This window comes from Hyla sarda, chromosome 2 (genome assembly GCF_029499605.1).
Source record: "Hyla sarda isolate aHylSar1 chromosome 2, aHylSar1.hap1, whole genome shotgun sequence".
Lineage (NCBI taxonomy): Eukaryota > Metazoa > Chordata > Amphibia > Anura > Hylidae > Hyla > Hyla sarda.
The window spans coordinates 51,872,050-51,897,579 of NC_079190.1; the positions used below are offsets into that span (position 1 = coordinate 51,872,050).

At 43.3% G+C, this 25,530-nt stretch overlaps 1 protein-coding gene across 7 annotated transcripts in view; it reads right to left on the bottom strand.

The window, feature by feature from the left end:
- The window catches only part of ATP8A2 (ATPase phospholipid transporting 8A2), a 955,662-nt gene that overhangs the window by 468,080 nt on the left and 462,052 nt on the right, over window positions 1-25,530 (bottom strand). For all 7 annotated transcript variants that reach the window (XM_056561782.1, XM_056561783.1, XM_056561787.1 and 4 more), the window contains one exon: window positions 20,171-20,343. In XM_056561782.1, coding sequence (XP_056417757.1) covers window positions 20,171-20,343 — 173 coding nt within the window. The remainder of the gene's footprint in view (window positions 1-20,170; window positions 20,344-25,530) is intronic.

The window sequence follows — 25,530 nt, forward strand, 5'->3', positions numbered from 1 at the left end:
CCCTACCCCTCATCTCTGAACTCTTTGATCGCCTCCAAGGTGCCCACATCTTTACCAAACTGGACTTAAGAGGTGCTTATAATCTCATCCGCATCAGAGAGGGGGATGAATGGAAAACGGCATTTAACACTAGAGATGGACACTTTGAGTATCTGGTCATGCCCTTTGGCCTGTGCAACGCCCCTGCCGTCTTCCAAGACTTTGTTAATGAAATTTTTCGTGATCTCTTATACTCCTGTGTTGTTGTATATCTGGACGATATCCTGATTTTTTCTGCCAATCTAGAAGAACACCGCCAGCATGTCCGTATGGTTCTTCAGAGACTTCGTGACAATCAACTTTATGCCAAGATAGAGAAATGTCTGTTTGAATGCCAATCTCTTCCTTTCCTAGGATACTTGGTCTCTGGCCAGGGACTACAAATGGATCCAGACAAACTCTCTGCCGTCTTAGATTGGCCACGCCCCTCCGGACTCCGTGCTATCCAACGTTTTTTGGGGTTCGCCAATTATTACAGGCAATTTATTCCACATTTTTCTACCGTTGTGGCCCCTATCGTGGCTTTAACCAAAAAAAATGCCAATCCCAAGTCTTGGCCTCCTCAAGCGGAAGACGCCTTTAAACGGCTCAAGTCTGCCTTTTCTTCGGCTCCCGTGCTCTCCAGACCTGACCCATCTAAACCCTTCCTATTGGAGGTTGATGCCTCCTCTGTAGGAGCTGGAGCGGTCCTTCTACAAAAAAATTCTTCCGGGCATGCTGTTACTTGTGGTTTTTTTTCTAGGACCTTCTCTCCGGCGGAGAGGAACTACTCCATCGGGGATCGAGAGCTTCTAGCCATTAAATTAGCACTTGAGGAATGGAGGCATCTGCTGGAGGGATCAAGATTTCCAGTTATTATTTACACCGATCACAAGAACCTCTCCTATCTCCAGTCTGCCCAACGGCTGAATCCTCGCCAGGCCAGGTGGTCTCTGTTCTTTGCCCGATTTAATTTTGAAATTCACTTTCGGCCTGCCGATAAGAACATTAGGGCCGATGCTCTCTCTCGTTCCTCGGATGCCTCGGAAGTTGAACTCTCTCCGCAACACATCATTCCTCCTGACTGCCTGATTTCCACTTCTCCAGCCTCCATCAGGCAAACTCCTCCAGGAAAGACCTTCGTCTCTCCACGCCAACGCCTCGGAATCCTCAAATGGGGTCACTCCTCCCATCTCGCAGGTCATGCAGGCATCAAGAAATCTGTGCAACTCATCTCTCGCTTCTATTGGTGGCCGACTCTGGAGACGGATGTCGTGGACTTTGTGCGAGCCTGCACTGTCTGTGCCCGGGATAAGACTCCTCGCCAGAAGCCCGCTGGTTTTCTTCATCCTCTGCCTGTCCCCGAACAGCCTTGGTCTCTGATTGGTATGGATTTTATTACAGACCTACCCCCATCCCGTGGCAACACTGTTGTTTGGGTGGTCGTTGATCGATTCTCCAAGATGGCACATTTCATCCCTCTTCCTGGTCTTCCTTCAGCGCCTCAGTTGGCTAAACAATTTTTTGTACACATTTTTCGTCTTCACGGGTTGCCCACACAGATAGTCTCGGATAGAGGCGTCCAATTCGTGTCAAAATTCTGGAGGGCTCTCTGTAAACAACTCAAGATTAAATTAAACTTTTCTTCTGCATATCATCCTCAATCCAATGGACAAGTAGAAAGAATTAACCAGGTCTTGGGTGATTATTTACGACATTTTGTTTCCTCCCGCCAGGATGATTGGGCAGATCTTCTACCATGGGCCGAATTCTCGTATAACTTTAGAGTCTCTGAATCTTCCTCCAAATCCCCATTTTTCGTGGTGTACGGCCGTCACCCTCTTCCCCCCCTCCCTACTCCCTTGCCCTCTGGTTTGCCCGCTGTAGATGAAGTGACTCGTGATCTTTCCACCATATGGAAAGAGACCCAAGATTCTCTTTTACAGGCTTCATCTCGCATGAAAAAGTTTGCCGATAAGAAAAGAAGAGCTCCCCCCATTTTTGCTCCAGGAGACAAGGTATCGCTCTCCGCTAAATATGTCCGCTTTCGTGTCCCCAGTTACAAACTGGGTCCACGCTATCTTGGTCCTTTCAAAGTCTTGTGCCAAATTAATCCTGTCTCTTACAAACTTCTTCTTCCTCCTTCTCTCCGTATTCCTAATGCCTTTCATGTCTCTCTTCTTAAACCACTCATCATCAACCGTTTCTCTCCCAAATTAGTTTCTCCCACTCCTGTCTCCGGTTCTTCTGACGTCTTCTCAGTGAAAGAGATACTGGCCTCCAAGACGGTCAGAGGAAAAAGGTTCTTTTTGGTGAATTGGGAGGGCTGTGGACCTGAAGAGAGATCCTGGGAACCTGAGGACAACATCCTAGACAAAAGTCTGCTCCTCAGGTTCTCAGGCTCTAAGAAGAGGGGGAGACCCAAGGGGGGGGGTACTGTTACGCCGAGCGCTCCGGGTCCCCGCTCCTCCCCGGAGCGCTCGCTTCTCTCTCGCTACCGCAGCGCTCCGGGCAGCTCCACTGACCCGGTGCGCTGCGATACCGTCTCCAGCCGGGATGCGATTCGCGATGCGGGTAGCGCCCGCTCGCGATGCGCATCCCGGCTCCCGTACCTGACTCGCTCTCCGTCTGTCCTGTCCCGGCGCGCGCGGCCCCGCTCCCTAGGGCGCGCGCGCGCCGGGTCTCTGCGATTTAAAGGGCCACTGCGCCGCTGATTGGCGCAGTGGTTCCAATTAGTGTATTCACCTGTGCGCTCCCTATTTATACCTCACTTCCCCTTCACTCCCTCGCCGGATCTTGTTGCCATTGTGCCAGTGAAAGCGTTTCATTGTGTGTTCCTAGCCAGTGTTCCAGACCTCCTGCCGTTGCCCCCGACTACGATCCTTGCTGCCTGCCCCGACCTTCTGCTACGTCCGACCTTGCTTCTGTCTACTCCCTTGTACCGCGCCTATCTTCAGCAGTCAGAGAGGTTGAGCCGTTGCTAGTGGATACGACCTGGTCACTACCGCCGCAGCAAGACCATCCCGCTTTGCGGCGGGCTCTGGTGAAAACCAGTAGTGACTTAGAACCGATCCACTAGCACGGTCCACGCCAATCCCTCTCTGGCACAGAGGATCCACTACCTGCCAGCCGGCATCGTGACACACATCACTTAAACAGAAATGTAAATGTGACCTTAACCGTCCAAAGTTTTTATGTTTTTTCCCAAAATTCCGAAATGTACCAGGCTCATGCCTTTTCATATGAAGTGGGGTACTCCGGCGCTAAGACATCTTATCCCCTATCCAAAGGATAGGGGATAAGATGCCTCATCGCACGCCCCCTCCCATAGGCTTGCATTGAGGGGGGCGGAGTGTGACGTCACAGGGGGACATCACAATGCTCCGGTCCCCGTGATCACCAGTAATCAGACCCGGAGCGAACATGCTTGGGGGAATGATTATAACAGGGTGCTGCGTGCAAGATCACAGGGGTCCCCAGCGGCGGGACCCCCGCGATCACGCATCTTATCCCCTATCCTTTGGAAATGGGATACGATGTCTTAGCGCTGGAGTACCCCTTTAAACTCCCAGAGGCTCAGCTATATGCTCCCGTTATTGCATTTTTTTTATGACATATCTGCAAATCATTACAGATCCTCCTATATAAGAAGATACTTTATTGACATCCAGCTAAGACATTGGCAAACACACAAAAAAAAAAAAAAAACTACCCTCTGGCATGGAAAAAAACAACCTGTAATTAAGTTTTTATAGAAGGAAACACTGTAAGGAATTTCGGTAATGCTAACACATTTAGTATCCACAAAAAAAAAAAAAAAAAAAAAAGCCAGGGCGCAGTGCCTACCAACAGGATACACATTTACAAAAAGGCAAATATATAGGAAAAAATACCACAACCACTAATTCCAGACTGGGGTACATTTTCTAAATTTTTTTTATTGCCCTATAACCATTAAAAAAATCCAATGGTCATAGAAGACGTGAATCAAGGTATGCCGTTCTGGCAGAGGGTGTCTTTGCTTTAACAAAATGATTGTTTTTCCATCCTTGATATTAAAATAAGAAACGTACAGTAAATTCCCAGTTTGTTATAGCTGCGTATGACAACAGACAATCAAGGTCCCTTGTGTAAAAACAAATGTGTAGGAACCCGGCCACCAGCATCACTGCAAACTACATCTTCCCATTTTTTTTAATGATTGCAACAAAAATGTTTTTTTGCTTTGATATTGTCAGATACTCTTGGATAGTCCTAATTTCCCCTGCAGTGATAAGTAACATCCCTGGTGGTCTAGGATAGTAGCAGCTAAATGGCAGGGAATTTATATAGAAGATTATTTAGAATGTCGCTTCATTTTGTATGTAGAAAAAAAAATTTAAAAAAATAAATCAGTCCAAAGGTGTTGTAATGTAGGAGGAGAACTGTAAGGCCAGTTTCACATGGCAGAGAGAGAGTTTCTGTGCGGACATATTGCAAACTGTGTGCGCCGGCATAACATCAATAGATGGCAATACATTTCTGTGCGGACTCCACAGTAACATTGAATGTTCAATGTTTTTGCGGAGACCAGAATCAGAATTTCTGCACAAGAAACATTTGGCGTGGGAGTTCTGCCGTCTGCACAGTGCATAAGAATTTCTGTGTGGAATTCATATGCGGAATTATGCACAGAAATTCTGCCATGTGAACATAGCCTGAAGCCCTGAACTCCACCTGCTCCACTCTATCTACCTACTTGGACGATCCACCCTAAATAGCAGCCCTCAACTGGGTGACGGTCCCTAGCTAAGTGTACAGGGCCTAGCCTAAGGGTATGAGTGGAAGTCACATAGACTGAGTCAGAACCAGACTGATAGAATCAAAACCAGAGAATAGTCCATACACAAGTCGGGGTCAGAACCAGAGGGAAAAGTTAGGACTACAACAATCAATAACAAAAGTAAGGTCAAAATACAAGCAGGGGTCACATGCTGGTGTTGGGATGGAGACCAGGAGAAACAACCGCACTGTCAGAACACCAGTGGCAATAACATGAAAATGTAATTGAAAATACACAGCTGGACAATTCCTTTAATAATAGCATACCGGGTGATGTACGTGACAACAGAATACCAGGAGATCTACTATTGTCTAAATGAAGGTTGTTTAATCAAAAGCTAAGGCTATTGATAGGTCTCTTTTTATTCAGATATGCTGCTAGGTGTGAGCATAAGCCCCCCACTAGCTCACAATACATGGTCAGATGGTTTCCATAGTAGAGAAAAGGAATATGCAAAGCAGTTCATCACACCACCTTCACAGGTAGAATTCCCTAGAAATCAGCTTTAGCTCCAGTTACGGAGTCTCAGAAACTGATTTAAAGGGGTACTCCGGTGGAATTTTTTTTTATTTTTTTTAAATCAACTGGTGCCAGAAAGTTAAACAGATTTGTAAATTACTTCTATTAAAACAATCTTAATCCTTCCAGTACTTATTAGCTGCGGAATAATACAGAGGAAATTCTTTTCTTTTTGGAACACAGAGCTCCCTGCTGACATCATGACCACAGTGCTCTCTGCTGACATCTCTGTCCATTTTAAGAACTGTCCAGAGTAGGAGAAAATTAGACAGAGATGTCAGCAGAGATACACCATTTCTGGTGTGTGAAGATCCAATGGCCATTAGCACTCCACAAGCATTGTAGAGAAAGAATTATTATAAACTTCAAACAACTATACTTCCAGTTAAGAAAAAAAAAGAGTTATTGCCACATACAGTATACACAAAATCAAAGAAACTTCATCAAGTTGGAAGGACTCGGACTGTAATGTCCACACATACACTGTTTCTACTAAAGTTGTATATTATTAAATTCTATTTGTGTACATCTATAATTTCATGACATCATTCACCTTTGGCCTCCGTGGGGAAATTAAATTCCACTGCCAGCCCTGCATAACAATTATTGGCTGACTCCCCCGAATTAAAGTAAGTAATTGTGATAATTACATTATAAAAGGTAATTGAAGTATAAACATTGTTCTAGTATGTTCTGTGAGGTTTAATAAGGGGGAACCCGCGCACTAGAGCTAGGACAGACACACCGATGCTGAATCCTTAACACCTTCAAACGTTATTACAAATCCTCAAAAATAGCTTTCTTCTTTTTAAATGGGTAATTGTAGAAAACGTCAGATATTAAGTTCTATCAGGAATCCCCCTCAATGAGCCAGAACGGAGATGAAAAGGCGTGAGGGTTAGGGTTGGTATACCACAAGCGGATGTAGCAAAACAAGACCCATTTGGCTTAATGTTGTGTACATATTTATTTGTGGTATTTGTATCCATTCGCATTCAGTTAAAATCTATATATATATATATATATATATATATATATATATATATATATACACAGTCATGGCCGTAAATGTTGGCAACCCTGAAATTTTTCAACAAAATGAAATATTTCTCACAGAAAAGGATTGGAGTAGCACATGTTTTGCTATAAACATGTTTATTCCCTTTGTGTGTATTGGAACTAAACCAAAAAAGGGAGGAAAAAAAGCAAATTGGACATAACGTCACACCAAACTCCAAAAATGGTCTGGACAAAATTATTGGCACCCTTAACTTAATATTTGGTTGCACAACCTTTTGGAAAAATTACTGAAAAAAGTCGCTTCCTATAACAATCAATAAGCTTCTTACACCTCTCAGCCGGAATGTTGGACTCAGCAATTTTAAGATCTATCCACAGGTGTTCAATGGGATTTAAATCTGGACCCATTTCTGGCCATTTCAGAACTCTCCAGCACTTTGTTGCCATCCAATTCTGGGAGCTTTTTGACATATGTTTGGGGTCATTGTCCTGCTGGAAGACCCAAGATCTCGGACGCAAACCCAGCTTTCTGACATTGGGCGACCCAAAATCCATTGGTAATCCTCAGATTTCACGATACCTTGCACACATTCAAGGCACCCAGTGCCAGAGGCAGCAAAACAACCCCAAAACATCATTGAACCTCCACCATATTTCACTGTATGTACTGTGTTCTTTTCTTTGTAGGCCTCAATCCACTTTCGGAAAACAGTAGAATGATGTGCTTTACCAAAAAGCCCCATCTTGGTCTCATCTGTCCACAAGATGTTTTCCCAGAAGGATTTTGGCTTACTTAAGTTCATTTTGGCAAAATGTAGTCTTGCTTTATGTCTCTGTGTCAGCAGTGGGGTCCTCCTGGGTCTCCTGCCATAGCGTTTCATTTCATTTAAATGTTGATGGATAGTTCACGCTGACACTGATGCTTCCTGAGCCTGCAGGACAGCTTGAATATCTTTGGAACTTGTTTGGGGCTGCTTATCCACCATCCGGACTATCCTGCGTTGAGACCTTTCATCAATTTTTCTCTTCCGTCCCCGCCCAGGGAGATTAGCTACAGTGCCTTGGGTTGCAAACTTCTTGATAATGTTGCGCACTGTGGACAAAGGCAAATCTAGATCTCTGGAGATGGACTTGTAACCTTGAGATTGAGGACTTGAGAACCAAAATTGTGGAAAAACATAAACAGACAGTTCTCTTCTCCTCTTTCTGTTGTCCATGCTTAGTGTGGCACACACAGACACATAATGCAAAGACTAAGTGAACTTCTCTCCTTTTTATCTGTTTTCAGGTGTGATTTTTATATTGCCCACACCTGTTACTTGCCCCAAGTAAATTTAAAGGAGCATCACATGCTTGAAACAGTCTTGTTTTTTACAATTTTGAAAGAGTGCCAATACTTTTGTCCAGCCCATTTTTGGAGTTTGGTGTGACATTAGGTCCAATTTGCTTTTTTTCCTCCTTTTTTGGTTTAGTTCCAATACACACAAAGGGAATAAACATGTGTATAGCAAAACGTGTGTTACTGCAATCCTTTTCTGTGAGAAAAACTTTATTTTCTAGAAACATTTCCGGCCATGACTGTATATTATTTACTTTTTGTTAATATGTTAAATAATGTTAAAACTGTAAAACAAGCACACCATACTATACCACAACATAGCACACAATTTACTATTGCAAACCTGACATGTCTTGTCGGGTTGTGCGCCAGATTCTGTCGCACTGCGCCAGAAATTCTGTCTGTGCCAGATTTTGTGCCAGAATTTGCGCCAGAATGGAAAAAACCCTGACTAACTCTCCATTTTGGGAAAAGGGGGTGTTGTCTCCGAAAAGGGGCGTGTTCCCGACATTTTCACAAAAACCCAACATATTTACTAAGGTTTCCACAGAAAGTCTATTGGTGTACCACAGCATACGTTTAGGTACCGTTTAAACCAGTAGTCTTAAACTGTGGCCCTCCAGATGTTGCAAAACTTTAACTTTCAGCATGCCCAGACAGCCAACAGCTGTTTGGGCATGGTGGGAGTTGAAGTTTTGCAACATCTGGAGGGACACAGTTTGAGACCACTGGTTTAAACATATATCCCGGCATACTGTGTTGGTATTGATGCGAACGACCCCTTAGACACATGCTTACCAGACGGGGTAGTGCATCCAGAAGCACAACACCCTGCACCACCTTTCCACAATCAGAGGGTCATTACCCAAACAAATCTTCCATGGCTGACACATCTCCTGTCGACCACTTGCTATATATCCCGGCAACTTCATAGTCCGAGATTACAGAAAACAAGATACAGATTTGCCTGAAGTTCTATGCAGGTTTATGGGACTTCTGGCAAATTGGTATCATGATCGATTAAAGGGGTACTCCGCCCCAAGACATCTTATCCTCTATCCAAAGGATAGGGGATAAGATGTCAGATCGCCGCGGTCCCGCTGCTGGGGACCCCCGGGATCCCCGCTGCGGCACCTCGCTATCATTACAGCACAGAGCGAGTTCGCTCTGCACGTAATGACAGGCCGGAGCATCGTTACGTCACAGCCCCGCCCCTCGTGACGTCACGACCCACCCCTTTCAATACAAGTCTATGGGAGGGGGCGTGGCAGTCGTCACGCCCCCTGCCATAGACTTGCATTAAGGGGACGGGCCGTGATGTCACGAGGGGCGGAGCCATGACGTCACGCTGCTCCGTCCCCTGTATCGCCCGTCATTACGCACAGAGCGAACTCACTCTGTGCTGTAATGATAGCGATGTGCCACAGCGGGGATCCCGGGGGTCCCCAGCAGCAGGACCGCGGCGATCTGACATCTTATCCCCTATCCTTTGGATAGGGGATAAGATGTCTAGGGGCGGAGTACCCCTTTAAGTCTCAGGCTACTTACCCCTGGAACCCCTGCAACCTCCTGAATAACCCCCGGCTCGTGGATAAGGGATAAGTTGCTTTTCCCTGGACCACCCCTTAAAGGACTCCGTTTCCATTTATCCAAGCTTGGGCAATGACAATCCATAAGTCACAAAGACTAGCACTACCTTAAGTGATAGTGGGTATTGGCAAAAAAGAAGTCTCTGCTGGATGCACATATCTCCCTCATTCATGAAACCTGTACATTATCTAGGTTATCATTCCTATGATTTAGATTAGACTGATAATTACCGGAGATCCTTACTTCATACATTACGTAATTTAATGGAGGGAGGTCTATTGTTCACCCCACTACTAGCTTATACACTTATTAGGCTACTTTCACACTGCCGTTGTGCCCTGTCCAGAATGGCCGAAAAGTTCTCTTTTTTTCTTCCTTTAACAGCCATTATCTGGACAGGGCACAAAGGGCAACAACGGGTCCCAATGAATCCCATTATAGTCAATGGGGTCCGTAGAGCTCCGTTGTTTTGTAGCGGGAGAAAAAGACAACACTTGCAGTATTTTTTCACCCGCTATTTTCCCCTAGGTTCCCTGACAGCCGTCGCACTACCGTGTGACAATGATAGTGTGAAAGTAGCCTAAGAGGAATAACAGAGGGACAGCAATAGATTTCTAAGAAAAGGTGCTCCGCATTGTTATATCAACTGACTAAAACATACATGTCAGGAGAGCTGAGAGGTCCCCTGTAAAGAGATTCTGTAGACACCATAGTTGGAAATGCCAATTAAAGAAGCTCTCTGCCCATGCCCATAGAGGAGGGTGCCATGATAGGACATAGGGAATGGAGAGAAATTATCTACTGCATATGGTTAACCTTCTCAATTCTAGCACTTTGAAAGTTTTGCGTAATAAAGGAGTAATTAAATAATGCAAATGCTTCTGTAGTTCAACAGGAGAAAAATTTCCCCTGACTCATATTTACAGTGTGCCGCTACTCCTTTTATCGCACGCCGTACAGACACGAGAATCTGTCACGGTTTATGCTAAGCATGACTTATTAGGTCACCAGCACTCATAAGTCTATTTCTACTAATCATATGGAAATTAGTCAGATATGATTTATGTAAATCCATAAATGATCATAACTGTCGGCTATACAAGCAATTAACACAATGACCATTAGTGAAAGGCAAATCGGGAGGATAATTAGATCTACAAATTAAGGGCAACGGAAAAGGGCCAATTCCTCACATTTTTCATTCTAAAGATCTGTTCAGCAAGTGTTTGCCTTGAATAAAATATGGGGTATACATTTGACAAGACTTTTTTTTTATGAGAACAGGACTATCTTGAAATGTACTGCTACTGTCCTTATATATATTAACAAGAAAACAGTACATGTAACATTGGCTTAATATGTGGCAGACAGAAAATCTGGAAAGCCATTGACTTTGGGGCTGTTTCGGAAGAACTTTGAAGAAAAATAGCAAGGCGTTTTTTCGGTACTAACCTGTTCACCTGCTGCCAATCTCCCCATTGTTTAGAATTACCTATATTTCCAAGCACCTTTCCCGACAATCTAATAGATATCAGTTGGCCATTTTCAATACTTTGTTATTATTATAAATCACATGACTACAGCCCCATAGGTGAAATACTAGTCATACTCTATTATGACAATAAAGTTTAGAAACACTAGGATTCAGCAATGACATGGCAACCATATTGGACACTATTAATAATATTGCTAGACAGGGAATCAGTACTAATTGTGTCTTCATCAATTATTGAAAGAGATAGGGAAGCAATACTGATTGTATCCTTAGCAATTAAAGGAAGAGACAGGGAAGCAGCACTATCTGTGTCCTTACCAATTAATGGAAGAGATAGGGAAGCAGTACTATCTTTGTCCTCATAAATAAAGGAAAGAGGCAGAGAGGCAGTAATATCTGTGTCTTCATCAACTAATGTAGGAGACAGAAAAGTGGTACTATCTGTATACTTATAAATGAATGGAAGTGACAGGGAAGCAGTACTATCAGTTTGGTTATCAGTTAATGAAAGAGATGGGAGAGGGCAGTGCTATCTGTGTAACAATTAAAGGAGGATACTTAGATGCAGTAATACTTGCATTATTATTAAATAAAAGAGAAAACAGAGAGGCAGTAGTACTATCTGCATCCTCATCAACTGAAGAAACAGAAAGCAGGGCAGCAATATCTAAATCTTAGCAATTAAATAGAGAATCGGGGAGGCAGTACTATCTGATGCAAGAAGTAACCAGCACTGGAGATTGTGACAGCAGATGTGGCAGCATGCCCTGACAGTCCAGTTTGCCTTCTAAGCAGAAGAAACAGAAAAAAAAATAGAACCACTTTCCTTGTAGAGTAGTAATTGTATATTAGGAAATAGAACAAGTGCAAGTGCACTAAGACGACCCAATCAATTAGGCTGAATCATGCATCAAACTGGGGAGAGGTCACCAATGTTATCAATATTGTTACTGAAGAGACAGTCCGTGGATCGCAAGATGGAGAACACAGTAAAGTGTATATCTCATATTGCTAGGGTATGATAACACTCTATGATTAGTAGGAACCTGACTTTTGGGACCCTTACCAATCCTAAGAATAAAGGGGCCACAGCCCTAACATAGACAGGGGCCAATAAAATACAGCTTTGATTAAATCCAGAGAATCCTATTGGTGCTGTGACCTTGGACTTTGTTAGAGATAGATAGATAGATAGAGAGATAGATAGATAGGTATGAGATATATATGAGATAGATAGATAGATAGATAGATAGATAGATAGATATGAGATAGATTGATATGAGATAGATAGATAGATAGGAGATATATAGATAGATAGGAGATAGATAAGAGATATATATGAGATAGATAGATATGAGATAGAAAGATAGATAGATATGAGATAGATAGATATGAGATATATAGATATGAGATAGAAAGATAGATAGATATGAGATAAATAGATAGATATGAGATAGATAGATAGATAGATAGATATGAGGTAGATAGACAGATATGAGATAGATAGATATATGAGATAGATAGATATATGAGATAGATAGATATGAGATAGATAGATAGATAGATATGAGATAGATAGATAGATAGATATGAGATAGAAAGATAGATATGAGATAGATAGATAGATAGATAGATAGCAACAGGAGAATACAGCAGCACACTGCTAGCACAAAGATATAGATGAAACATGAGTATATAGATAAAACATGAGTATATAGATAGAACATGAAAAGCTATACAGCTGTAATGCAATAAATGAAGATATGAAACTATGAAAATATGAGGTACTTAGCTTGCAAATTTGGCGCCAAATAGCATGGACCGTCCCACCACGGTAAGGTGACCTCATTCTGGGACGGACCCTACACTATGAATATGCCTCTGTGTGAACAGTACAGCAGGCATGCAAGGTCTGCAACATCCAAGGCACCTTCTATACACCTAATAGAGGTGGGTGGGGTGTAGGGTCCGTCCCAGAATGAGGTCTCCTTACCGTGGTGGGACGGTACACGCTATTTGGCGCCAAATTTGCACGCTAAGTACCTCATATTTTCATAGTTTCATATCTTCATTTATTGCATTACAGCTGTATAGCTTTTCATGTTCTATCTATATACTCATGTTTTATCTATATACTCATGTTTCATCTATATCTTTGTGCTAGCAATGTGCTGCTGTATTCTCCTGTTGCTGTATATTTAGCCCAGCAGCCTGCACCTGCAAGCCAGGTTTTTACAATAGTTTGGATCAATAGTGCTGGCCAATTTATCCTTTGGTTGTAGATAGATAGATAGATATGAGATAGATAGATGGATATGAGATAGATAGATAGATTGATATGACATAGATAGAGAGATAGATATGAAATAGTTAGATAGAAGATAGATAGATATGAGATAGATATGAGATAGATAGATAGATAGATAGATAGAGAGGCTGACCTAGCACAAAAGTGATTTTGTCCCTGAAAATTAACAGTTATATTAAATTATTTTAGCAAAACTTCAAAATATAGTTTATAAAAATAGCCCATTGTTAAAAGACTTATTTTACAGAGAATATAAACTTTTCATCGATTTCATACACGGACCTAGTTAACGTTTATGGAAATAGTAGGATTAGGCCAAGTTTCTCTATGGGAAAGTCTGCAAATTGCTAAAATTCACTTAAAAAGTTTAACTTTAAACATAAGAAGGATAAAACTCCAGTTATTGGATTTACTCACAGTGCTATCCTGGGCACCGAATTCAAGTCTTATGTGCTGGACTAAATTACTCAAAATTGCTGAGTAAACAAGAGCGCAACTTTCAGAAACGTATCTGGCACTTGTGATTATCGAAGTCTGGCAAAAGTTAGCAGAACAAAAGCCAGACCGCAGCACAAGGGTTATTTTCTCAATTTCCTTTTGACAGATATGCATGAGGCAGGTAGTAGTAATAATAATTACAGCAGAAAAAAGATTCAAGTCAATTTCTGCTGCAAATGTGTTGTGTATATTCCTACAAAGTAACCAAAATAATAAAAATATGATATTCTGCAAGGACATTATGATCTCTAGCTAGAACTATTTCAAAGCAGAATATCTGCTTACTTGAAACTCTACCATTTCCCAGTAAATTTCTGTATTTTGGCTGCTGCAGGTGTCTACTTCCTGCCTAACACTTAAAGGGGTACTCCGGTGCTTAGACATCTTATCCCCTATCCAAAGGAGAGGGGATAAGATGCCTGAACGCGGGGGTCCTGCCGCTGGGGACCCCCGTGATCTTGCACGCCGAACCCCATGAAAATCAGTCCCTGGAGCGTGCTCGCTACGGGTCTGATTACTGACGATCATGGGGCCAGAGCGTGGAGGAGAAGGAGTATTCCAGTGCAAAATAACTTATCCCCTATCCGAAGGATAGGGGATAAGTTATAGATTGCGGGGGGTCCGAGCGCTGGGGCCCCCCGGGATCTCTTGGACGGGGCCGCGGCAGTCTGCAGGAAGTGAAGTTTTGTCCCCAGCAGAAAGCCGCGGCAGACACGCTCCCTCCATGTATCTCTATGGGGTACATGGAGGGGGGCGTGTCGGCCGCCGTGTCATGCGGGGACAGAACGCCCCCTTTCCAGCATACTGCCGCGGCCCCTTACAGGAGATCCCGGAGGGCCCCAGCGCTCGGACCCCCCACGATCTATAACTTATCCCCTATCCAAATAAGTTATATTGCACTACAGATCTCCTTTAACCCAGCCCAGCCAATTTTCACTGTAGGACTCGGCCATTTTTTGCACATCTGACCACTGTCACTTTAAGCATTAATAACTCTGGAATGCTTTTACCTTTCATTCTGATTCCGAGACTGTTTTTTCGTGACATATTCTACTTTATGTTAGTGGTAAAAAAAAATTAACTTTGAAGCTCTCTGCTTATAAGGAAAATGAATATTCCAAATAAATTATACATTGATTCACAAATACAATATGTCTACTTTATGTTTCCATCATAAAGTTTATATGCTTTTACTTTTGGAAGACATCGACATTTTTCAGGGACCAGTTCTGTTTTGAAGTGGATTTGAAGGGCCTTCTTATTAGAAATACCCCACAAATGACCCCATCATAAAAACTGTACCCCTCAAAGTATTCAAAATGACATTCAAAAGGTTTGTTAACCCTTTAGGTGTTTCACAGGAATAGCAGCAAATTGAAGGAGAAAATTCAAAATCTTAATTTTTTTCGCATGTAAATGTAAATGATTATTTTTTTCACTAAAATGCTAGTTTTCCCTCAAATTTTAAATTTTTACAAGGGGTAATAGGACAAAATTCCCCCCAAAATTTTAAACCCCATCTCTTCTGAGTATGGAAATACTGAATGTGGACGTCAAGTGCTCTGCTGGCGCAATACAATGCTCAGAAGAGAAGGAGCGCCATTGAGCTTTTGGGAAAAAAATTGTTTGGAATGGAAGTCAAGGGCCATGTGCGTTTACAAAGCCCCCCCCCCCCGTGGTGCCAGAACAGTGGATCCCCCCCCCCCCCACACATGTGACCCCATTTTGGAAACTACACCCCTCACAGAATTTAATAAGGGGTGCAGTGAGTACCGTATATACTCGAGTATAAGCCGACCCGAGTATAAGCCGAGACCCCTAATTTCAAACCAAAATCCCAGGAAAAGTTATTGATTCGAGTATAAGCCTAGGGTGGGAAATACATCATCCCACCCATGTCATCATCCAGACCCGTCATTAACATCCTCATCATCATCACCGCCTGTCATCATCCAGACCCTCATCATCATCACCTGTCATCATCCCCTTGTCATCATCCCACACATCCCCCCCTTCATCATCCCCTTGTCATCATCCCCACCCCCCTTCATCATCCCCTTGTCATCATCCCCACCCCCCTTCATCATCCCCTTGTCATCATCCCCACCCCCCTTCATCCTCCCCTTGTAATCATCCCACACACCCCCCTTCATCATCCCCTTGTAATCATCCCACACCCCCCCTTCATCATCCCCTTGTCATCATCCCCACCCCCCTTCATCATCCCACACCCCCCCTTCATCATCCTCTTGTCATCATCCCACCCCCCCCCCTTCATCATCCTCTTCTCATCATCCGCCCTCAGTGGTCTTCAACCTGCGGACCTCCAGAGTTTTCAAAACTACAACTCCCAGCAAGCCCGGGCAGCCATCGGCTGTCTGGGCTTGCTGGGAGTTGTAGTTTTGAAACCTCCGGAGGTCCGCAGGTTGAAGACCACTGCGGCCTTCGACATCATCCAGCCCCCTCTCACCCCCTTTAGTTCTGTACAGTACTCACCTCCGCTCGGCGCTGGTCTGGTGCTGCAGGGCTGTCCGGAGAGGAGGTGGTCCGGTGGGATAGTGGTTCCGGGCTGCTATCTTCACCGGTAGCGCCTCTTCTCCGCGCTTCGGGCCCAGAATAGAGGCGTTGCCTTGACAATGACGCAGAAGTACGTTGGTAATGAACGTACCTCTGCGTCGTTGTCAAGGCAACGTGACTATTCTGGGGCCGGGCCCGAAGCGCTTAGAAGAGGCCTCCCTGGTGAAGATAGCAGCCCGACACCACTATCCCACCGGACCACCTCCTCTCCGGACAGTCCTGCAGCACCGGACCAGCGCCGAGCGGAGGTGAGTACTGTACAGAACTAAAGGGGGGTGAGAGGGCTGGATGATGTCGAAAGCCGCAGTGGTCTTCAACCTGCGGACCTCCAGAGGTTTCAAAACTACAACTCCCAGCAAGCCCGGGCAGCCATCGGCTGGGAGTTGTAGTTTTGAAACCTCTGGAGGTCCGCAGGTTGAAGACCACTGCGGGTGGAGAGTTCACTCGAGTATAAGCCGAGGGGGGTGTTTTCAGCACGAAAAATCGTGCTGAAAAACTCGGCTTATACTCGAGTATATACGGTATTTACACGCCACTGGCGTTTAACAGATCTTTGGAACAGTGGGCTGTGCAAATGAAAAATTACATTTTTCATTTTCACGGACCACTGTTCCAAAAATCTGCCAGACACCTGTGTCACCGGGTCACTATAGACCCGTAATGACCCGGAATCACGCAAATCCCAAGTGTGAATTCACTTGTGATCTGCCGCGATCGCCAACATGGGGGGGTCTGATGACCCCCCTGGGCGTTTGCACGGGATGCCTGCTGAACGATTTCAGCAGGCATCCCAGTCCGATCCCCGCCCGGCGCGCGGCATTGGCCAGAATTCTCCATGACGTACGCGTATGATTATATGATTAGAAGGGCAGCCAGATGTCCAGGGCAAAAACATTTATCCGTTTATGTGCATTTCGTACTCAGCATGTCGGCTTGTCAAAACACGCCCCCCCCCCCCCACCATTCATCTCTATGGGAGAGGCGGAGACACAGCAACGCTGTGTCTCCGCCTCACCCATAGAGATGAATGGTGGGGGCGTGTTTCAACTAGCTGACGTGCTGGGTGCGCAACATCACATACAGGAGCAGAGCCAGGGTTGAGTAACTGAGATCGCAGGAGGTCCCAGAAGTCGGACCCCCGTGATCAGACACCTATCCCCTAGGGGATGAATTTTTTTTAACTGCTGCAACTACAGCAGCTGAAATTTGATTTCCAGCAGGTACCTGGATAGACTGAAATGGGTTATCCAGCCAAAAATAAAATGACCCCCTATCCATAGAATAGAAAATGAGTGTCTGATCACAGGGTTCAAACTGCTGGCACCTACCCCCCCCCCCCCCCCCCCCACAATCTCCAGAATGGGGCCCTGGTTCTTCTAGCTGTATGGAGTGGTAGGTGGTAACTGCCGTCTACCACTTCATGCATTGTCTATGGGAGTGCGAGAGACAACTGGGTACAGAACTCAGGTATTTCCCCTTGATAGTATATGGAGCGGTAGACAACATGTGCTGTCTACTGCTCCATACAGCTAAGCGAGCTCCCTTTTGGAGATCGTGGGGGTCCCATTGGTCTAACACCCTGTGATCAGATGCTAATTTTCCATCCTGTGGATAGGTGGAAATTGTATCCTAATCATTGCTGTTTCTCTTTATTTCCTCAATATTTTACACATTACAATAAATTCATAGCACACATAGTAACATTATGGGAACGGTTGTATTGTCGCAGCATATGGTGTAATTGATTCCATCATTTTAGTACCATTCATATGTGGCAAACATTTTGAAACGTAGCCCCAGCTTTAAAGTACCCTTTTTATATGAAAGGACACAAAGGATATGTGGGGGCTTTTATCATTGTCTTTATAGCTGTTTTTGTGTGTAGATTTGTCTCTATTTAGGCGCAGCGCTGCAACTAAGGCTATCTTTTGCGCCTTTTCGATTTACACTTTTTTTTTTTTTTTTTTAAAGAGCCTACAGACCAGCTGGTAGGGGTTAGTCTTGTGCAGTGGTAATGAATTTATCAACTGCGACTTTTGCACAAAAAAAAAAAAAGGCACAAAAACCCCCAATAAGGCCCAATTCGACACCAGCCCAGACCTAGCGTAGCTTTTTGGTATATGTGAATAGTGAAATTTCAGAAAATGTGTATCCTTCACAAAATGTATCAAATACCCTGTGACCATTTAATAAATTTGGCGGAGTCACGCAAAAGAATGCAGAAAAATAGAACTAAAAAGTAAATCTTAGTAAATGCCCCCCCATGGGAACAAGGCTGACTGAGCAATTTCACGAAAGATTGAAGTTACTTTAGTTAATACTGACATTATTTGTATACTAATTTCTAGAAAATCCACAATGCATGTAATTGTTTTTATTTTTATTGTTTCAATAAATTGTCTGGAATTCGCAAATATGGCATGCTTTCTTTTTCCATCAGGAATTGTGGTTTATTAAAACAGCACGAAGACGAGTTGCAGTATGACACACAACCTGGAATATGGTATGGTATCACTAAAGAAAGCATTCCAGTTTTCTTAATTCTGTACAACCCCAAGTAAGTCCCTTTTTTTAAACTGGCTAAGGCAGTGTTTCCCAACCAATGGCATGCTGGGAGTTGTAGTTTTGCTATAGCTGGAGGAACACTGGTTAAAAAATGCTGGGTTAAGGCAAAAACCGTGCTGAACCACTGTCCATTGGGCAGTGTCCTGTCATGAAGCTCCCATTGATTTTAAAGGGGCACTCTGGCGCTTAGACATCTTATCCCCTATTCAAAGGATAGGGGATAAGATGCCTGATCGCAGGGGTCCCACCGCTGGTCTTGCATGCGGAACCCCGTTAAAATCAGTCCCCGGAGCACGTTCGCTCCGGGTCTGATTACTGTCGATCACGGGGCAGAGCATTGTGACATCACGGCTCCACCCCCATGTGACATCACGCTCCGCCCCCCTCAATGCAAGCCTATGGGAGGGGGCGTGACAGCTCCGGCCCCGTGATCAACAGTAATCAGACCCGGAGCGAAAATGCTCCCGGGACTGATTTTAACAGGGTATGGCATGCAAGATCACGGGGGTCCCCAGTGGCGGGACCCCCACGATCAGGCATCTTATACCCTATCCGGAGTACCCCTTTAATGACTTCAACGGCAGAAATAACCTATGGAGAAGAATAGTGCTGTTTCTAAAAAAAGAGGGGAAAAAACACAACCTTTTTTCTTTTATTGGACAAGCCCTTTAAAGGCAAACCATTTTTTCAAAGCAACAGGTACCAGAAGGTTATACAGATTTGTAAATTACTTTTATTTAATGATCTTAATCCATCCATAACTTATCAGCTGCTGTATGCTCCACAGATAGTTATGTAGTTCTTTCGTCTGACCACAGTGTTCTCTGCTGACACCTCTGTCTATCTCAGGAACTTTCCAGAGCAGGAGAGGTTCATTATGGGGACAGTTCCAGAGCACTGTGGTACCACTGGAAATAACTACACAACTTCCTCCGGAGAATATAACAGCGGATAAGTACTGGGAGGATTAAGATTAGTAAATAGAAGTAATTTACAAATCTGTATAACTTTCTGGCCCCAGTTGATCTGAAAACTTTTTTTTTTCCTCCAGAGTACCCCTTTAAATGTCATGAACCAGTAGTTTAAAAAAAGAAAAGTTAACACCTTAGTTGTCAAGAACAGAAAAATACCCCAAGCCTCTTAAACAGAAATACTAAGGGAAATATAAAACAAATCAACATCTGGTTACATTGTAGTTTTCCAGCTGAGATTATCTAACGTTTCTGTTTTGCTCATAATAAACGCTATTTTCTCTCTATTGATCTGACTGTTAAGTCTTTCTGCACTATACATTTCCCAAACAAACTATTTTACAAGATCTAGTATAGATTTTACAGCCCCAACTCGACATAACTGTACAAAGATTATGGTGGCTCTTATGAAAATGAAATATACAAATAATGGGATTTTTTTCTGTACCTGCAGCAAATGACAGCCTTGCAAGAAAGCGCCAAGTCTAAGAAGCACTGACGGACTTCAAAGGAGAGCGCGTACTTCAGGGTCTGCCCATCGATGATTAAGGCAATGTCGTTCTCCTTCCCAAGCGAGTCTCCAAGGTTAGTGCAGTGATTTGTGAGAGTTTCTCTTGTTGCCTTTAAAAGCAATGCAGAGGATAAAATTAATATAGAAATTGGTTAAATATATAAAAATTGTATTATTTTGGTGACTATAGCATTGTGTTTATTTTTTATTTTTTTTATATAGATCAGTAGTAGTTATGAATAAATGAACTACTGTAATATATCTTCTTAGGGTCCTTTGAGATGGGCACACCTATACCCGAAACAAGTGCCAAATTTGGTGATTGCCGTTCACTAAAGGCTCAATGATTGTGAAGGTAGGGTCACATGATTAACCGCTGGGTTGTTCATGCGGCCCTTAAATGGGCACTGTCAGAATGAAAAACATTTTCTATGTTGTACATCTTGGCAAAACATTAACCTTTCTAGTGTTATGTCCTTTTTATAAATAATCATGGATTAAAAAAAAAAAAAAAGGCCACTAGGGGTCCCCATAATATCCAGAACATAATCCTGTCTGGCTGCAGTATCATCTTTGTCCAAGCTGAAGCACAGGCAGAAGGGACAAAGTTCAGAAAGTGAGGGCGGGACTAGTACTTATCTGTGCTCACTCCTGTCCTGTCTTTCAGACTCCTGGTTTAAAACAATGATGAGGGAGTTAAAGAGAAGCCTGCAGTGATTGGATGAAGAGACCAAGCACAGCAGACTCAGGGAGGAAGTAAATGCATGGTGAGTGAGGGCAGGCTCAGTGCTTGCTTTTGACATTCCCCTTCCTGCACTCTGAAGCTGGCCATACACATATGACAGCTCTCAGCTCATTTAGCCATCAGCTATCTTACTCCATCCTCCAGACCCTCTGGCAGTGGCATTTCTTGCGGAGAACAAATAGCGCTTGATCCTTATCTCCCCTGCCATCTGCCATCAGGGGAGAGTCAGGAGGTCACCATACACATTAGGTTGTCAGTTTGTCCCATCAAAATCAGTAAGTTTAGAGACATGTACGGCATCTAATGTGCATGGCCAAATTTAAGATTTATTCTGTAAAAGGAGAATGGAAAAAGCGAAAGAGACGATACCTAAATTGGCTTATATCACACAGCACAACTATGACATCACACATAGAAAAGCCCATCCACATATACAACGTGGATATACCACATCTAATATACATCTACAAGTGTGATTATTGTTTGGTATTAATAAATTCCTGTTTAAGAGAATGTGCACACGCTCATAACTTGCAGCGGAAATATCCGCTGCAAGTTTCACTGCGATTCACTTCAATGAGTCTGTGGAAAATAGTGGCAGATCTGCAGATTGACTGAGAACCCATTAAAGTTAATGGCAACAAAATTCGCAGCAGATTTCCCACAGATTTCAATTGCAAGTTATAAGCAGGTTATAAGCACCCCTATGGTTTTGCTGCATTTTTACTGCAGCTGATTTTGCTACTCATTGACTTCACTGGGTAGGAAAATATGCAGCAGCAAATAGGCAGCAAAAGACGCAGCAAAATATGGTACGTGTGACCCTATTCTTAGGGTATATACACACACAGGATCCGCTGCAGATTTGAAGTTGTAAAGTCCGCAATTGTGGATTTACAAGGCAGTTCTGGTGTATTTTGATTGCCTTGTAAAATCCATGAATGCAGATTTTACACCTACAGATCCACAACTTAAAATCTGCAGCAGATCCGGTGTGTGTGAATGCACCCTAAGGACTCGTTCAAAGGAGCGTATTTTTTTCAAACTCACAGCGGGAAACCGTTTGCGAGTTTGAAACAAAATACGCTTGTGGGAACAAGCCCTTTCCATTTTAGGCATTTCCGGGATCCTTGCAGGATACCTTATAAATGTCTCATAAATAATACTGGTCCTTCCTCTACATACCATCCCTTTGTCTAGAACGGGGATTCCCTAACCCCATTTATACCTCCCATCCACAATATTTTCAGATCTCTGCAGTTACAAACTTAATAGTTCCATTTTCTTTGTTTACACTGTAGCTACTGTACTCATGTATCCAATTTCTGAGAGCTTTTAACCTCAGTGAAGTCCCAGCTAATGTAATGTGGCATAAAAAATGTTAATGGAAACCTGTCACCTTGACTAGACAGTCAGATCTGCAGGTATCAGGTTATAGAGCAGGAAGAGCTAAGCAGATTTAGTTTTGTAGGAAAAATTCCAGTATAACTTGTCATTTAGTCATGTTAATCTCTGCTCATTCTGGGCTATGAAGTCATGCAGGGGCAGTCCTACTTAGTGATTGACTGTGTATGTTCACACCCCGGAATTTTCAAGCGGAATTCTGCGTGGAAATTCTGTCACAGCAGAGTCCCGTTGAATTCCTTGGGATTCTGCTGTGCTGTGCACATGGCGGAATTTCTGCGCCACATGTTTCTGGCACGGAAATTCCGATTTCCGTGACTGAAGAAAGAATGAACCTGTTTCTTCTCTCTGCAGCTCCGCATGGAATGCATAACCATCCATAATATGCCAGTGCCAGCAGTCTTCAGAATATCCGCACAGAGATTTTCCATGCGGACATTTGGAAGTGTGCAGAGTTGTCAATCAATGATTAGCACCACCCACTTGACTAGTTAGCCTTGAGTGAGCAAAGATTTACATGAATAATTAACATCTTGGAATGTTCTCCACAAAACTATAGATCAATATGCTCAGCTCCTACTGCTCTATAACCTGATACCTGCAGAGCTTCCTTTAATGCATGAAACCTTCTTTAACAGCAACTTTTGCAAATGTTGCCTGGAGGGGTTAATGAACGTTATCTACAAAGTAGGACTTTTACATTGTTCTGGTTGTTTGCTTTCAGGTACTGGGGCATCTTGGCTTAGAATAAACACAGAGGATGCCGGGCACACTTGCTGAGCTGCTTCCATTAGGCTACGTTTCAACTTTTGTTTGCAAATATGCCCTAAAAATGCTCCAAATGCCACACAGCATTTTCTGTTTTGGTCAAAAAAATGCAGCAGCAAGATCTTAGCTAAAAGTAAGTAAGGAATTTTGGAACCCCAAACCCGTATGGCATTTTTTCCTTTGGACTTTTTTAACTCCTCTTTGGCATTTTTCTGGGGTTTCGGGCTCAGTGGCAGCAGTTTTCTAAAATCACAGCATGTTGAGACTATGTTGGACTGTGAGACAAAATCTTGGCATTTCTGTCCCATGGAGGCCTATGGGAGAAAAAAAAAAAAACGCCATAAAAAATGCCATGTGGGTTTAGAATTGGCGTTTTTTTCTGGCATATTTTTTTCGACATTTCTTTAATGTAAATCTCCAGCAAAAAATTACTTATCCCCTATTCACAGGATAGGGGATAAGTAGCTGATTGCGGGGGTCCAACCGCTGAGGCCCCCCCACGATCACCGGGACGGGACCCATCGCTCAGTAAGGAGCGAATCTTGCAGCTAGCACATGCTCCATTCATTCCTATGGGAGCAGCGAAAAGACCCGAGTACAGCTCTCGAGCATCATCGGTGCTCCCATAGGAATGAATGGAGCGTGTGCCGTCTACCAGTAGACAACATGCGCTCCTCACTGAGATCAGCTACTTATACCCTGTCCTGTGGATAGAGGATAAGATATTGTTGGCCGAAGTACTCCTTTAATAAAAAAAAATATTTGGGTGTCATGATAAAGGAATCACATGACTTATGATAAAAATGTAGGGAAAAAAACAGCAAGACTTAAAGGGGTACTCCACTGGAAAACATTTTTTATTTATTTTTTAAATCAATTGGTGCCAGAAAGTTAAATAGATTTGTAAATTACTTCTATCAAAAAAATCTTAATCCTTCCAGTACTTATCAGATGCTGTATGATCCACAGGAAGTTCTTTTCTTTTTGAATTTCCTTTCTGCCTGACCACACTGCTCTCTGCTGACACCTCTGTCCATTTTAGGAACTGTCCAGAGTAGGAGCAAATCCCCATAGAAAAGCTATCCTGCTCTGGACAGTTCCTAAAATGGACAGAGATGTCAGCAGAGAGCACTCTGGTCAGACAGAAAGGAAATTCAAAAAGAATAGAACATCCTGTGGATCATAACAGCAGCTGCTAAGTACTGGAAGGATTAAGATTTTTTAATAGAAGTCATTTACAAATCTGTTTAACTTTCTGGCACCAGTTGGTTTTAAAAACAAATGTTTTCCAGTGGAGTACCCCTTTAAAGACACTTTGAAAAACAAAATAAAAATCTGTAGGAGGTTAAATAACAAGTCGAGAAAAAAACCTAACTATTTCAATGGAGAGTAAAAGAAAGTGAATGGAGAGAAGTCATTTGGCACTGGGTCAACCAATAGGCACTGCTTTGAAAGATGGGACCCCAACTTCATTAGTTTTGTCTATAAAAAAGAAGTAAGCACCTTAGTGAAGCCTATAAAAAATGAGAGCCAATGCATTTTCCAACAAGTGTGCCTACAGCTGTTGCAAAACTACAACTCCCAGCATGTCCGGACAGCCTTTGGCTGTCCGGGCATGCTGGAAGTTGTAGTTCTGCAACAGCTGGAAAAACACTGATTGGGAAACACTGGTCTAAACCATTCAGAATCCAGTCAGACATGCTGACAAGGTTGACTAGACATGTTGTTTTGGCTCCATAGAGCCTTTTATGGGGATACGTGAAAAATGTATTTGGTGGGAATCCCCCTTTAATACTACACGTGTGGTGCCAGGTGGAAGGATACAATGGGGTGTTGCGGAGTGGTAGTGTAGGGTATTGGTATTAACCATATGTTGTCGTGACGCCAGGGTGCGGTTTCCTTAGAGTAATGGTCCTACCGGCAACTGTCCCAGAAACAGTAGGGAAAAATAAAGGAATGTCCATAGCAAATGTTGATGAAAACCGGAATAAACTTTACTGCATATTTTATGCAACTGCAGGTAACAAAACAGTCTTTGTATAGAGGACCGTAGTTCATGTTCCTCACAGGTTTGCTGGGACTTCTGAGTGCAATGAGCTTTGATTTGCTAGCCACTGTGCTACTGAATTTATGATAATTAAGTTGCAGTAGTCACACAGGATTTTAGGAGTTTTGAGCTGGATAACTCACGGTTTAGTGGCTGCGGAAGATAAGGCTACAGGCCTAGCTTGGATTGATGATGAGATGTGCTTTCTTTGATAATCCGCCAGGAAGAGAGAATATTTAGTGGAAGCAGCCCCTTATATATTAAGGGGGTGGAACAAAGCTAATTGGATAGCCAAACCTGTCAGTCCTGATCCATGGAACTCTGGGTATATCA